General features: G+C 37.8%; 1 protein-coding gene across 1 annotated transcript in view; it reads left to right on the forward strand.

Moving 5' to 3' along the window:
- The window catches only part of LOC144978728 (paired box protein Pax-6-like), a 115,683-nt gene that overhangs the window by 84,080 nt on the left and 14,103 nt on the right, over positions 1–17,500 (forward strand). The window contains exons 6-7 of the mRNA XM_078925160.1: positions 11,060–11,248; positions 16,303–16,330. Of these exons, the coding sequence (XP_078781286.1) occupies positions 11,060–11,248; positions 16,303–16,330 (217 nt within the window). The remainder of the gene's footprint in view (positions 1–11,059; positions 11,249–16,302; positions 16,331–17,500) is intronic.

Below are 17,500 nucleotides of genomic sequence, written 5' to 3' on the forward strand. Positions count from 1 at the left end.
TTATCTTTCTACATATTATCTATCTATCTATCTATCTATCTATCTATCTATCTATCTATCTATCTATCTATCTATCTATTTATCTATCTATCTATCTATCAATCTATATGTCTATCTATCTATCAATTTCTTTATCTTTCTACATATTATCTATCTATCTATCTATCTATCTATCCATAATCTATCTATCTATCTATCTATCTATTTATCTATCTATCAATCTATCAATCTATATGTCTATCTATCTATCAATCTCTTTATCTTTCTACATATTATCTATCTATCTATCTATCTATCTATCTATCTATCCATAATCTATCTATCTATCTATCTATCTATCCATAATCTATCTATCTATTTATCTATCCATCCATCCAGCTGCTGTCTATCTAGATATAGAGTTACACTGTTACTCTCAACCTATATTAACCTTTATATTAATTAATCCTTTATATTAATTTTATTTTATTTTATTAATTAAGACCATGAATTATCTTTCTACCTATATTTTGTGCGTGTGTCTTTTCCACGAACCCTCAATTTAATAGATAGATAGATAGATAGATAGATAGATAGATAGATAGATAGATAGATAGATAGATAGATAGATAGAGAGAGAGAGAAAGAGAGAGAGAGAGAGAGAGAGAGAGAGAGAGAGAGAGGGGGGGGGGGATAGCTCTAACAGTAGCGCTACCCTCTCCCCGGCCAGGTGGAGTTGTCGTACCTGTAATGTCGTGGGTTCGAGCCCCCATCCCCGCGATTATTTTTTAAAATTATCTTTTGTCTTCTGGTACTTTTCTACTCACTTCATTCTTTGTTCTTTACCCGAGATAGACCCTGAAGCAAAAATTTCTCCTGAGTAAGAATTATAACGCGGAATTCTTTTTCCAATAAAACAGCTTTTCGTCTCATACCTAATAATAATATGGCGGATCATGATTTACCGAGAGCGCATGCGCGAAGCTCTTTATTTGACAAACGCGTCGTGTTTTCGAACATTCGCTTTTATACTTTTGTCCGATTACAGTATTTATAAGATCGCAAAATTAATCAGCTGCAAAGCATCATCGTTACAGTGATAAGATACTCTATTTGTAATCCTATGATTCATTATTTGTAAGCCTGGGCCTCGGGCTTATTATAATAATATCAGCAGCAGACGGATTTCACACTATGGGAGATAAATTGAAGAAGAAAACAATGATAATAGAGAGAAAGAGAGAGATAGAGATAGATAAATAGATAGATAAATAGATAGATAGATAGATAGATAGATAGATAGATAGATATAGAGAGAGAGAATGATAGAGAGAATGAGAGAGAGAGAAAGAGAAACTTGAGCTTTTATATAGCACAATAACCACTAAACGTGCTCTAGGCGCTTTACAGGGGATCCCTAACCAGCAACACTTAACATGTAGGACGACGCATGACGCCCGTTATGCGATATTACAATGTTTCTGACAGCTCCTTATTTTACACCTGAATACAGTGAGGGAATGTGAGTAAAGAGCCTTTTCCAAGGACTCAACTATGCGCCGTCCTGAGGGGAAACTCAAACCCAGGCCCTCTCTATCCAAAAGCGAATGTTATACCACTAGACCACACAGCAGTACAAAGAGAGAGACGGAGAGAGAGAGAGAGAGAGAGAGAGAGAGAGAGAGAGAGACGGTGTGTGTGTGTGTGTGTGTGTGAGATAGATAGATGATAGATAGATAGATAGATAGATAGATAGATAGATAGATAGTTAGATAGATAGATAGATAGATAGAGAGAGAGAGAGAGAGAGAGAGAGAGAGAGAGAGAGAGAGAGAGAGAGAGAGAGTAACAATGAATGAAGAGATAAGGGAATAATATTCCAAATCCTCTTAGTATTTTGTATCAAGCTTGTATGGTGAAAAAGGAAAGCTGGAAAAAAATAATTTATTATTTTTTGAAAACTAATTCTATAGGTCAATGTTACTGCGGTGTAATTTTAGTCTAGCAGAAAATATAGTGTAATATTATTATAATGAAATTTTTACCTAAATCCTATTAAATATCCCGGTACAGCCCAAAGCGCTAGCATGAGATTTCTAAGCCATACCGTATCTCAATGATCTCACGCAGGTCGGTAAACCCCCAATCATGAAATATTATGAAATGTTTGTGTATCTTTGTAGTCCATTTAAATCCTTGATTTCGGATGTTGCTACTATGTGTTAAGCAGGTAAATTAATCGGATGGGGAGGTTTGGGGTTCGAGTTCCGTACAGTTGAGTCTTTGGAAAATGCTCTTTACTCACATTCTCACCGCACTTAGGGGTATAATGAGTACCTGGTCATTAACAGCGTTGTTTCTCCACCCCCCCCCCCAAAAAAAAAATTGTAATATTATCATCGCCTAATAGGCGTCATGTCTTGTTCTATATGTTAAAAGTTGCTGTTTGCTAGGGACCTCTTGTAAAGTCCTTTGGGCGAGTTTGGTGGATGTTGCGTTACATAAAAGCTAAAAAGCTAAATATAAAACCAAATTGTGTATTTTTGTCCTCAATTAAAATCCATTTTTTGCTATGTGTTTAGGTAGAATAGTCACCAATTCTACCGGCCTAATAGACTGCTATTTTTATGATTGTTTGTGGGTTTTTTCTTTGTTTTTTTTTTGTGGGGTGGGGGGGGGGGGGGGGGGAGGGGGATTCTGGTGCATTTTAATCATTATTATTTTTTAAATTTCTCATTTTGATTATTAACAGCGCGATCACATCTTGAGGATGAAAGATTGATCCCCATAAAAACCACCAACTCTCGTATCGTTTTGTTAAAGAATGGATTACGACATTACGTTACGCCATGCTCGCTTAATGAATCGCCGCAATAAATTTTAGGGGCTTTGGTGAAGTGACGTTAATTAATGCATTGCTCAATCTGTGCTGCAGTTGGGAAGACAAATAATGATTAAAAAGACCGCAACACACCCGCAACTCTCAGACGGTTCCAGAACAAACAGATAATACCTCCTTGTCTTCTCATTGTTCGCCATTCTGTCCATGCTATTTGTAATAATAATAATAATAAAAGAAAAGAATAGCTGGAAAAAGAACCTCAAATCGACAGCGCTTTTTCTTCAATTGTTGTGGTTGCAATAATTCATTGTTTTGTGTTACAACTAAACGTGATTACTCGAAGAGTGCTCAGGAAGAGTAAATGAATGAAGGAATGAATGAATGAATGAATGAATGATTCAATCAATAAATCAATCAATAAAATCAATCAGTCAATGATTCAGTCAATCAATCAATTAATCAACGAATGGATGAATAAATGAATGAATGAATAAATGAATAAACGAATATTAAGAATTTTTGACAGTTTATAATGTAGTTAGGTCATTTCCTTTTCGTTGATATTTGAAGGAGATATAGAAAATTTGTTTAGAAAAAACAACAACCCCAAAACGAAATAGGGCAATTTGTCAGTGTATACGACAGACAGTCGTAAACGATTTGAGAAGAATTTCTATGAAACCACAAAAAAGCTCGCATCATCATCATGATTAGGAGTGGGGGTATCATTAATTAACATCCCCATCCATGCCTTTTGTCACTCCAAAAATAACAGATTGGAGAATGAAATAACAGAAATAATAACAATGACAATATTATTTTATCCTTCATTGATTTTTTTTTTACAATGAATGTGACAGTTTTATAGTCATCTTTTATTGGTTGTTTGTTGAATTATTTCAAATGGTTTATTTTACTTCATAATTTACGCAAAGCTAATGAATACATTGTTACTTTTCAATTGTTATGTTGTAAATTTGCAATTATAATTATATGAGATTATTTGAAAACAGATCAATATTGACTCTTCGTTGTGGTTTTTGTCTAAATTAAAATTTCAAAAAAAAAAAAAAGCCCAAAAAAGACGAAAAATATGATTTCATTGCAACACTGTTAAACTAGGCCCATAATCGGGTTCGGATGTCAGACCTGTACAATATGTGTGCACGTCTTTGTTCTCTAAATTAGGATACAAAAACATTTATTGTTGTCCCAAAAATGTCTTCTTCTGCTCAAACTGTTGACCTGAGGCAATTCTAATTATTGACACCAGTCGTGTAGATTTTCACGCGACAATAAATCGCAGCGATTAAATTATGGCGATTGTTGTAAAACTGAGCGATTTTACCATTTTACGATTTGACGACGACAACAGTGGCGCATGTATTCACGACACGTTGATTGAGACGGTTGTACAGTAATAGTGTTTACATCCGCCATAAAAATTAGATCGACATTAACGACAACAGTTCTGCCGTAATCCTGGAAAAACACGTATTTAAAAAGTTGGCCAGAAAACTCGTCCTTCAAATATCGATCGACTTAAATGACTCTCATCTTGGCAAAAACTCTCAAACCCGGGACTTTGCCGAAGTCAGGTACTTATTATGTCCACTTGAGTAAGGTGAGAAAATATAAGTGAAGAACTTATTCTAATGACTCAGCTATGCGCAGCTAAGAGGGAGGGCTCGAAACCTAGACCTTCCCGTCCGAAGGCGTGTGTCATACCCCCTCCCCCAAACAACAGACAAACACACACACACACACACACACAAACATGAGCAATACGCAACTTTTTTTTTTTTTTTTTTACACGCAAGACATGAAATCAAATAACCGCTGGCCATAATTCACCTTCTTCCTTCGGCCACTCGCCCCAGGTGAGAGAAAGCCTGAGGAGGTCACCCGCCACTCACTCATGGTCAGTTAGTTCCACAGATTGACCAGTGTAGTTTATTACACTTGGTGTCCGTTCTGAGGTCGTGGTCACCTGCCTCTCCAATGACCTCTACTATATATACTAAAGTGACCGGTCTTAACGAAACAGATTTTATCTATCTGAAAGAAACAAAAGTTAATGAAGCTTTCGGTGATTTTATTGCCTTCACGGGACCTTATGGGTAAAGAAAAAATGTGTAGGTTGATGATGATGATGATGATGATGATGATGATGATGATGATGATGATGATGATGATGAAGGTGACGATGATGGGGGTTGTAGATGATGATGATGAAGATGATGATGATGATGGTGATGATGATGATGATGATGATGATGATGATGATGATGATGATGATGATGATGATGATGATGATGATAATGACGATATGATGATAGGCATTGTGATGATGATGTTATGGTGATGGTGGTGGTGGGATGGATGATGATGGTGATGATGCTGATGCTGATGATGATGATGATGATGATGATGATGATGATGATGATGATGATCATGATGATGATGATGATGATCATGATGATGATGATGATGAAGATGATGATGATGATGATGAGATGATAAATGAAGAGGATGATAACAATGATGATAATGATAATATATAATACTTATAACCTCTCAGTCTATTTTTATTTTTCATTATTTCCTTGTTGTATATATTATTATACCTTTCGGCGTTAGGTCATCGTTAAATTCTGGCCCATAATTCTTTGTGTAGGATTTAGAAGGACATAGAGAGAACCATTTAAGTCATTTTTGTGTGACAAAATAGTCCATCTTACTTTCGTGTTTCCCCTCCTCATCTACCTTGTCGCAGTTTATCTTCCATTCACGAGGAGGTTAGTTTCGTATTTTGAACATGAACTCTTCAAGCACAAAGAGAACAAAAAGACATCTATTGCTTTATGATAAGTATTTATACATATTTATTCTCTCTATCTCTCTCTGTCTCTCTCTATCTCTCTCTCTCTCTCTCTCTCTCTCTGTGTGTGTGTGTGTGTGTCTCGCTTTCTCTCTCTCTCTCTCTCGCTTTCTCTCTCTCTCTCTGTCTCTCCCTTCTCTTTCTCTCTCTTTCTCTCTTTCTATTACTCGCTCTCTCTCTCTCTCTCTTTCTCTCTCTCTGTCTCTCTTTCTCTTTCTCTCTCTGTCTCTCTCTCTCTGTGTCTGTCTGTCTCTCTCTCTCTCTCTCTTTCTCTCTCTCTCTCTCTCTCTCTCTCTCTCTCTCTCTCTCTCTCTCTCTCTCTCTCTCTCTCTCTCTCTTTCTCAATCTCTCTATGTATGTGTGTTTTTATGTGTGTATGTTTCTGTGTGTATATGTATGTATGTCTGTGCGCGCGCGCGTGTGTATGTGTATGTTTGTGTATCTGTGTGTGTATGTGTATATGTGTGTGTGTGTGCCATTTATATGAAATATACGAGTGAAGTCAAATTAGGGGTTAACGAGGGCACGGGCTAATCTCATTGCCAAGGCCGGGCGTGGAGAGAAACGAGGCCCAGTCCCCAATTTATGATGACGTATCGAAGCACCGTTATGATTACGTAGTACGAATAGCCACGACTATAGCCAGATGGATGGCATACCGAATAGTCACCCTGTAAAACTATTACAAAACGTACCTTTGTCAACTATTTATATTATATGTGTAATTCGCAATAATAATAATAATAATAATAATAATAATAATAATATAATAATAATAATAATAATAATAATAATAAAATAATAATATAATAATAAAATAATAATAATAATATAATAATAATAATAATAATAATAATAATAATAATAATAATAATAATAATAATAATAATAATATTCAGTGAATTGGTATAGCGCACTTTTAAATTGTTATTATTTAATTCATCCTTCCGACCTATCGTAAGATACCAGTCGATGACTTTGTAAATTAAAATTGCTGATAGAAAAGAGAAAAAAACATTTTTTAAACGAAATCAGTCCTTCAGAGCCGGAGTTTATTCCGGTTTCTAAAGTGTGAAAAGGACAATAACAATTACTCGCTATGCTTTGGATATGAGGCTAGTCTATCGCAAAGTACTTTCGGTCAGATACAACCGAACCAGTTACCCAATCACAGATGGGTGGACAAGGAGGCAGAAAAGAAAAAAGAAATCTCAACTGAAACCCGGGATTGATCTCCAGTTCTCACCCCCCCCCCTTCTCCCAATATGTTTAAGTGTTGCTGTTGGCTTGGGACCCTTTCTGTAGTGCTTTGAGCGCAATAAGTGAATATCGCTCGAAGCAAGAGTTTTTAGGTTACCCTCTTATTTCAATGCGAAGACTATAGCGCTGTTTCTCTCTACCTCTCCCCTCCCCCTCTCCCTAGCAATGTATTTCCCAGCACTGCGTCATCAAAACATTTTTTCTGTCATTACCCGTCTTATAGTGGATTTCTGTGTGATGTAAACTAAGACTATCTAACAACTTGAGAGATGAGTTGGATATTGTTCGCGTGATAGGTTTACGATACGACTAGCCTCGTTAACCACTGGTCAAGTGGTGTTAGCTGACCAACGGCTAGCGCTTGGACATGTGTCATAGCAACGTCTTGGACAGCAGTTCTGTCGTACTTTGGCAAAAAACACATATTTAAAAATTTGGCCAGAAAACTATACTTCGAATATCTATCGATTTAAATGACTCTCATCTTGGTAAAAACTCTCAAACCCGGGACTTCGGCGAAGTCCCGGGTTTGAGAGTTTTTGCCAAGATGAGAGTCATTTATATCGATCGATATTTAAAGGACGAGTTTTCTGGCCAAATTTTTAAATGTGTGTTTTTCCAGAGTAAGGCAGAGCTGTTGTGGTGATCTCATAATGTGAGATGTAGGTGGGGATGAATTGTGTCACGTGGGGCGGCCATCGAATTGTTGGTGGTTGTTTGTTTGTTTTTAATGATGATTTCGACTGTTGATGGTGATAAATACAATAAAAAGGAGATGGGGTGAGAGGAGGGGCGGGGGAGGAGGAGGAGGATGTGGGGGAGGAGGAGGAGGAGGAGGAGGAGGAGGAGGAGGAGGAGGAGGAGGAAGAAGAAGAAGAAGAAGAAGAAGAAGAAGAAGAAGAAGAAGAAGAAGAAGAAGAAGAAGAAGAAGAAGAAGAAGAAGAAGAAGGAGGAGGAGTAGGAGGAGGAGGAGGAAGAGGAGGAGGAGGAAGAGGACGAGGAGGTGGTGGTGGAGGAGGAGGAGGAGGAGGAGGAGGAGGAGGAGGAGGAGGAGGAGGAGGAGGAAGATCTGGATATTGAGAAGACACAACAATTCCCAGGAGACCTCCATGGCTAACTAGAGAGATTAACACTTGGATTAAAGTATCAAGAGGACAAAATGACGTGGCATTGTTTGATTGGTTGGATCTTCGTAATCCTTGATGTTGTTGGGGCGTGGAGATTTCTGTCTGTTGGATGTGCGGAGTTTTGATCGTTGAGTTTTGAGTCTTGAATGTTAGTCAAGTTTTTACTTTTGGACCATACCATCATCTTCTCACAAATACATCTACATGTACGCCACCCCGTGTCTCTTTACCGCCAAATATATATATATATATAAAACAAACGTAAGCTTTTATATAGCGTAATATCCGCTATAGGTGCTAAAATGCGCTTTAAAAAGGCTCCCTGACCAACATCAACACTTAACTTGAACGGGACATGAGGCAATATTACTTTTTTTTCGGATGGAGAAAGCGCTGTTAACGGCCAGGTACTCATTTTACACCCGAGTACGGTACGAGAATGTGAGTAAAGAGCCTTTTCCAAGGACTCAATTATGCCTCGAGCGAGCGAGGCTCGAAGCCAGGACCTTCCGATCCGAAAGCGAGTGTCATATCACAAGACCAATAAATATCTGCATAAAACACAATAAAAAAACAAAACAAAAACAAAATAAAAATACAAACAACTAACAGAGCGTCTTGTTGGTAAGGTTAATAATAATTATGTGGATTGTCCAAGGGGAGATTAGAGACAGACCGAGATTTACGGGTGGTGTCCCCTGTCCATCTCACCTCCAATAACCACTGGGACGTGTCTGATGACGTAAATAAATGGCCGCAGGGTTCCCACAGGGACATGTCGCGATGCCCATCATTGTTTAGTACGTAGTTTAGTTGTTACCAGTTTGTTGATAGTTTACGAGGCTTTGATTCAATTAATTAATTAATTTGTCTCTCGAGGGTCGCAGCGAGGCGTAGTGCAGATTTCCGTTCTTAGATTTGCTTTGACGTGCGGCTCGCTACTATGTGGTCTAGTGGTATGACACTCGCTTTCGGATCGGAAGATCCTGGGTTCGAGCCTCGCTCGCTCGGCGCATAGTTGAGTCCTTGGATAAGGCTCTTTACTCACATTCTCTCACCGCACTCAGGGGTAAAATGAGTACCTGGTCGTTAACAGCGTTGTCTCTGTCCGAAAAAAAGCCTCCTATCCAAAGGATAACAAGCAATTTACATTGCCTGATTCACGCTATAGAAACCGGGGTAAACTCACGCTCCATAAGCTTAATGACTCTGGATTTATACTACCGGATTATGATGATATTCTGTTATCTTTCACACACCCTTTGTTTGCTTTTGTAGCATCAAAATCGCCTTGATCCCATTATCTTCCTCCGGATTACAACTTTTTACCAAAACCCCAACGAGACTTGTATGAAAACAATCAAAACAATAATGATAGAAATAATACAGTGGCTGATTGAAAGTCGGAAGTGTTTGTCGATAAAATAATAATATGCCAGATTTTTTTGACAGATTGTTCTTATAATTAAAACCGCTAAACAATGGTTGATTTGATACGCCAATAGGCAAAACAAACAATGTGCTTTATAATTGTGTTGATATGAAGTCAATGTACTCGTAAAAAATAGATAATGAAAGTGTCATCATTCATCCATTTTACTATTAACATGAAGCTTAATAACTAAATGCCATGGTAGGGCTTTTATAACCACGAATATACCCCCCCCCCCACACACACACAAAATAAATACATAAATAAATAAAATGTGAGTTTTTATATAACGCAATGTGCTCATTATTGGCCTATCTAGTTTAACATTGTTGTAATGGACAATAATTTTGCGTAATTTTTTCTTTTTTTTTTTTTTTTTTTTTGAGATTTCAATTACAACAATGAGCCCAACAGAAATTGGCTTATCAGACCTGCAAATAAGTGCACGTCGGCCTGGACAATAAATTAATACCGTATTTAATAAATACAGTATTATCAATGATTTTTTTTCTTTCTCGATAATTACTTTACCTACTTCACCGGTGTCAACAGTATATTAAAAGTAACTTATCCCATTGTCCTCCGAATATCACCTGAGACCTGAAATCTTCAACAATGATAAAAAGCAACATCTGTGGCCATTTTTTATCCCTCCTAAACCCTTCACCAGGCCCAGAGAGTTAAAACAATACAGCTATAATAATAATATTATTATTGACACCAGTATTGACTCGGTGACAATGGGAAGGAAAAATCTTATTCAGAAAATATCATCCAATTAACCGGTTTACTGCCGTACACTGGAAACACTAGTATTTAAAAATTTGGCCAGAAAACTCGTCCTTCAAATATCGATCAATTTTAATAACACTCATATTGACAAAACTCTCAAACCTGGGACTTCACGAAGTCTTTATCAAAGCCCAGGTTTGAGAGTTTTTGCCAAGATTAGGGTTATTTAAATCGATAATATTTGAAGGACTAGTTTTCTGGCCAAATGTTCAAATATGGGTTCTTCCAATTACGGCAGTATTATTATTATTGACTCTGTGTTAACTCCGTGACATTGGAAAGGAAAACTCTTATTCAGAAAATATCATCCAATAAACCAATTTTACTGCGGTACTCTGGAAAAACTCATATTTTAAAAATTTGGCCAGAAAACTCGTCCTTCAAATATCGATCGATTTAAATGAATCTCATCTTATCAAAAACTCTCAACCCTGGGCTTTGATATAGACTTCGCGAAATCCCAGGTTTGAGAGTTTTTGCAAAGATGAGGGTCATTTAAATCGATCGATATTTGAAGGACAAGTTTTCTGGCCAAATCTTTAATTGCGATTTTTTTTCAGAGCATGGCAGTTAACGGGTTAATGTTGTATTTTAAACAGGAAGAAAGCAGATAAATCAAACTTGGCAAAAATGCATTCAAGTCAGTTATGAAAGCGCTTTTAACATGATTAAAAAGTAAAAATTAGGTTTATTTCCTGAAAATGTATCATTAACTTTGTTTTATTTTATTTTTCTATTTCACACAGGTGTCCTCCATCAACAGAGTGTTACGGAATCTCGCCAGCGAGAACCAGAAGGTTATGGGTCAAGGTTCCATGTACGATAAGTTAGGGCTCCTCAATGGTCAAGCCTGGCACCGCCCCAACCCCTGGTACACCCCCACCGTCTCGGCCATGGGCGGTCTGGCACACCCGTCCGCCTATCCACCCGCCCAGGCGGCCTCACATCCTCACCTCATGCAGGAGAAGAAATGTAAGTATTATGTGAACTAAGATGATTTAAAATCTTATAGATATATAAGTTTGTGAACGGTCAGAAGCCAATGTAATTATTTTTTTTTTTTTGTGTGTGTTTTTTTTAAATTTGGGTTTTTTTTTAATAGTTGCCATTCTTTGGCCTAATCCTTCCAATCTAGGTGCACATTTTTGCAGGTCTGATAACCGAACGCAATTATAGACTTGATTTAACAGTGTTGAATGGACGATAATTGTTTTGCATTGCTTTGATATTTCCATTACAACAGTGAGCCCATAGCAATGTAAGTTATCAGACCTACAAATAAATACACGTCGCTTCCAATCAATATAAACTATTTATCATCGTATCGATTCAGTGTAAACGCTTCCGTTCTTTACCAATTCAAAGACATAAATAGAGATATACCTCTCACGCACTGACAAAGTCAGAAAAGTATACTGTTATTCTAATCTGATCGCATTCACGGTGAAGATTGGTATCTCACTATATCTATCAGCAACAAGTGAAAGGACGGAAGGATACACTGTTACCAAAATCTAAGCTCCTCAAACGCAAAGAATAAAGAACTAGACAAATATCTTAACTCCATCCAGGACCTACCGCTAGGAGAATAAAGAGATTGACAAAGCTAATTCAGCTGAGCAATCGCTTACGTCTTGACCCTATATCTCTCCAACTCTAGCCGCTGAGAAAGACATTGACCAAACTAAGTATGTATCCCATAGATTTGGAAGAAAAGACTGGCCAAAAATCGCAGTAAGCGTTCAACAAAACCCAAACCACAACAACACCGGCGATTGGGGTCAAAGATAATCACGGTACGATTGAGTTGATGACGTATCTATAGAAAGAAAAAAAAAAGATACTGATCACATGACCGGATAACAAAAGGTCAAAGGGGAAAATGCTTTAACCCGGCTTGTTTGGCTTTTGTTAGGGATAAGTGTACCCCCCCCCCCTCCCCCCGCGCCCCTTACCCCCAACCCCCTTTTTCACATAATTTTTTCTCTCTCTGGATTTGTTACTATAATTTATTGTGAGTTATCTCCTCTTTCTCATTGGGTCACTCTATGTATATGATCTCCTTTTGTATGTGTGTGGGGTTTTTTTTTTCTTTTCTTTTTGGCGGGATATCGCAATCCGTGTTTGAGTAAGACCTTGTACAGCACGAGATTATTCGTCAAGATATCGCAGGTCGTCGCTTTGTGATTTTTCAATTGTAGAGAGCGGTAGTTTGTCTTCACAGACAGTTTTTAGATTTTATCTCAATCTCACTACAATAATTCCCCGATTTCCAGCTGTTTTCAGTGCTAGAATAAGCAGGATATAGGAGCCGGTTCATCAAAAAGAAGGAACAAACTTCTCCACGAGAAATTATTGTAAACGAAACAATTTTGATAAAAATCTTTTGGTTTATTTTTGAAATATACAGTTATCATGGAGGCTGGATTTAATCGTCACCGCTTCTTAAAAGAAAACAGTACGGGGCTTAACCGTTATGATGTCAGCTGAGGTCATTTTGGATCTTTTTGAAGCTCCTAATCCATGGTTTTGAACGTTCTTGTGTCCATTTGGATTAATTTGATTCTGTCTTTAAAACCAATTGGACTGGAAAAAGAAATAGCAAGTCACTGCCTTCAAATTCGAGGGAAAATAACGTTTGACCAACAGGCTGTGTAGCCTTTTGAATGGACTAATCTGGCTAAAAAATCTCATATTTTTATCTTTTTAAAAAGGGGTCCCGATAGCTCACTTGGTAGAGCACCCGCTTCACAAGCAAAGGGGCTGGGATCGATCCCAGGTGCAGTCGAGAAAAGGAAAGTTTAGCTTCTTAGAATCTATATTCAGGACTTTGGAGCATTTTTGGACCATTTGAGAGTAAATTGTTTATCTCTAAAGCTATTTAAAGTTATTTTTCTTCTTTTTTTTTCCCTCGGAAACTACGATTTTTTAAAATTTTTAAACAGGAGCTTTGCTTTTGTCTATCATTTGAAATTAATTTATAGCGCAAGAGAAATTTGATGAGAGAAGTTGATGATCTAGGGGCAATAAGTTGAGCAATAAATTATGTTCCCCTCAATGTTACTCAAGTGGGATGTGCTGGAAAATGGTCCATTTGTCACCGTTGATCCGTTCCATAAAATTTCCAGATAATTTCGTCTTGTTTTTCATCACTTTCTCATTCAGTTCCCCATCAAAATACGATCCGTGTCTTCTCCCTCCGTTCACACGTGCGTCGCCATTGTGTATCACACAGACAACACCCCTTATAACGTCTTTAGCTGGTCGTAAAATAAAAGGAATTAAGTGGGATTAAAAACCGACACCAGCGCCACAATCACGTGTCTTAACAGAGACGTCGACCATTACCAACCAATCAAAAACAACTTAACAAAGGCTAAACAACCTATCAACCAATCAAACTCGGCTTAACAATGGGTCACGCTTGTAATGTGACATCACGCCGCATCTCGCAAACAAATCACTTCTCGCTTTGTCTCGCTGGTCTTGAGACTTTGGAAGAGAAAGCAATCCAGTCAATAGAAGTGCCCTGTAGGGTGTTATTGGACAATAGAAAAAACACAGTCGTCGTAACGTCTATCGCCGTATAACAGTCTCTATGGATTGGTAATAAAAGGATGATGATAATGATGACGACGAAAATGATAATGATGATAATTGCGATAATAAGAGACGCAACGATAGTCTTGATAAGGACAATAAGGATGATTACGTTCACGATGATGAACGGTGAATGAATAGGAAGAAAGTGAAAAGAGATGAATGAGGTCAATGAATGCTGGGGGAGGGGGGGGGGGGGGTGTTTGAATGAATGGGTGTGTTGGTGGGTGTGGTGTGTGTGTGTGCGTAGGTGTGTGTGTGTGTGTGTGTATGTTATCAGAGATAGGGAGATATGATTTTATAACGCAACTTTCAACTTTAAAACTTGAATGCGAGTTATGATAGTAGTATGTCAATGCTGTGCATAATCCTAATAGATATAATATACAGTGGTAAAAAAGCGTAAACAGTGGAGTAGACCCTAAAACCCTATGAACCTAAAAGACTCTAGCAGATCCTAGAAGACCCTATGATTAAAGATAATACATACGAATATGTCTTTATTGAAATATAATATGCAGAATTTTCCCTCTAACTTTCAGGTACTCATTTAAGCCTGAGTATGTACCCTTAAATCTTTTTTTTTCTTCCTAAAGCTATTGCTTTTACCTTTGATATTGAGCCACGTTTACCGTTCTGATCGCTATGCAGTATCTAGTGTTATATCTAGATACATCAAATACTGCCTTTCCTTTTTTCCCCTTCTTTTTAATTCACTCAACCCTAACACCGACGACATCCGACGTAGTTTATCCGGGGTTACTTTTACCCCATGACTATAATTTATTACATTTTTATGAGACAAATTATAAACGTAGTATCAAAGCTAATGTTTTTAGTTATTTGCATGCTGATGAGAGTTGAATATATTATATACTATATTATATCTATGTACATGCTCATTTTAAATGCGTTTTTTTCTTCTTCTAATTTTGAACAGTAGCAAAAATCTCTAGGATTGAGTGAGTTAACTCACTCAATCCTAGAGATTTTTGTTATTTTTCATTATTGGAAACAAAATTATTTATAATGACTATGTGCATAGATAGTTTTATTCAACTACAATTAACACGCAAAAATTAAAAACATTAGCTTTGATACTACGTCTATAATTTGTTTCAGAAAAATTTATTTAAAAAGGCTTGGGATAAAAGTAAACCCGGGTAGACTACGGATGTCGTCGGTGTTAGGGTGGAGTGAGTTAAAGCAGTGGGCCAAGTCTGTAGACGTCTGTATAGCTTAGGATAGGGCGATCGTCTTCTAATGATGGGGATAATGACAGGGTTGGTGTTGTACAGGGGCGTGGTGGCGAAACACGGAAAACACGGCATTGGTGTCAGGGGGATGACAATGATAATGACGACGATGACAAGGATAATGACGAGAAGGACAAAGATGATGTCAGAGAAATTGGCGGAAGGTGTAGTTTGTCCTGGCAGGGAGTCGGGCCCTTCCGTCTCACCGTTGATATTTTTTAAAGAGTTCTCTCCCCTATCCGTCTTGTAAAAGGATTCTAATAATGATGTTGGTGTTTGGATTTAGCACCCCCTTTGGTTAGATAGAGAGGGAGAGAGAGAGAGAGAGAGAGAGAGAGAGAGAGAGGGAGGGAGAAAGAAAGAGATAGGAGAGAGGGAGAGGCGGGGAGATTGGGAGAGAGAGAGGGGGGAAATAGGGAGAGAGAGTGAGAGGGAGATGGGGAGAGAGAGAGAGAGAGAGAGAGAGGGGGGGGGGGGGGGAAAGAGAAACAGAGAAAGAAAGAAATATAAAAAATAGAGTGTGAGATATATATATATATATATATATATATATATATATATATATATATATATATATATATATTAACGTGTGTGTGTGTGTGTGTGTGTGTGTGTGTTTTCTCTTGGAATTCTTTCAAGTTTTGTAATTGAGAAAAGTCGTAGGATCGTTTATTTTCATCGGCCAATACATGAAATGAACATTTTCTGGATAAATAGGAATCAAATGTATTTGGCGTATGTCCGAATCCAACAGACAGAGATATGGACAAACCTCAAACCAGTATCTCTGGATTCGTGGACCCAACTAAAAATTCTATTTTAGAACCGCCCCTGATAATCCAAAAAATATGTATAGTAAGGTATCCCTCTAACTTCACCCCTGTAATCGTAGTGTTAACGTGTTTTTGATGCAAGATTCTGATTTTTTAAATTATTTAACAATCAAAAAGTGGATTATTATTTTTTTTTTCAATCAAGGGAATTTCCTTCCACCTTTTACTGCCCCCCCCCCCTCATCTCTCCCCCAAACCACATTCAAAGCATTAAAATCTCAATATTATTTCAACATAATATATATCTAGATAAGCCTTTTTTCTTTTCTTTCTTCTTCTTCTTTCTGTCTACCAATTCAGCCCCCTTCTTCCATTTCCCAATTTAGACGTCATCAAATTTGACGACAAAGGAAGACTTTGACTAGATTCACCAACTACCACCACACAAAACAACCAATTCTCTACAGTAGCTCCTACCATCTCTTTCATAAAAAAAAAAAAATCTTCCTTTGATCTTAGCCCTTCCTTCCTTCTTTCTTCCTTCCTTCCTGCCCGACATCGTATGGGGCCCAACAAGATTTCCGGTTCCCGTAGAGGGCGCCTCACCCTGACCAAAGGCTAACCGGAAGTCAGCCTTCAGGCATCCCACAGTTCCCTCCTCCAAGACTAAAGACCACCGTCCGATAGTTGCATCATTGTCAATTTAGACCGCTAATTCGCCCATTATGGTTCATCATTCTTTTTCCTCTGAGGAACTTATCATAGTTAATCACTTAATAGATAGTAGTATGCGCTTGGCTAAGAAGCTCATAACATTGCCATCCGAAGCTGAGGCAACACACAAAGTGTGTTAACCTTAAGTTTTAGTCTGGTTTATAGATAGTTGCGCTGAAGAAGCTCATAAATGCATCCGGAATATACGGCCAACACACAAAACTGTGTGTTATCTGATCCATGAACTTTTATAGTCGGTAATACAGTTCAGTGAGCATTACTTATAACGCGGATGGCAAAAAACAATAAACAAAGACTGAGTGAGTCATCTTCGAACTATCTACAGTCACAGTTTAGGGAGAATTACTCATAAACGCGGGTGGAAAAAAAACAAAAACAAAAAAACAAACAAAACAAACCAATAATAATAAAGGCCAAAGTGACGTCAAACTCGTTCTATCTATAGATACTTAAATAGATATCTCTATTCTCAACGTTGTTACAACTACTTTGGCCAATCCTTCTGTAGAGGCATCTGCCACCGACTTCACTAAAAGCAGTCCTTCAGAACCATTAGGCCCCTGGAACCGGGGTTATTCTCGGTTTCTATAGCGTGAAAGGGACATTAGCAGCCTCTTACTTCCATTTGGATAATGCGTTAGTTAGTCGATCGCAAAGTACTTTCCGCCAGATTTTAAAAACCCAGCTACCCAATGACTGCTGAATCCCGAGTGTAGTCGAATTATTTTTTTTTCTAACTCCCTTGTCCACAAGGCAGTGACTGGGTTGCTATGTATGTTAAATATGGCAGAAAGTACTTTACGAAAGACGGATTATGACCCAT

The sequence above is a fragment of the Berghia stephanieae genome, chromosome 8 (assembly GCF_034508935.2).
Source record: "Berghia stephanieae isolate SIO BIC M18660-M18661 chromosome 8, UCSD_Bste_1.3, whole genome shotgun sequence".
NCBI lineage: Eukaryota > Metazoa > Mollusca > Gastropoda > Nudibranchia > Aeolidiidae > Berghia > Berghia stephanieae.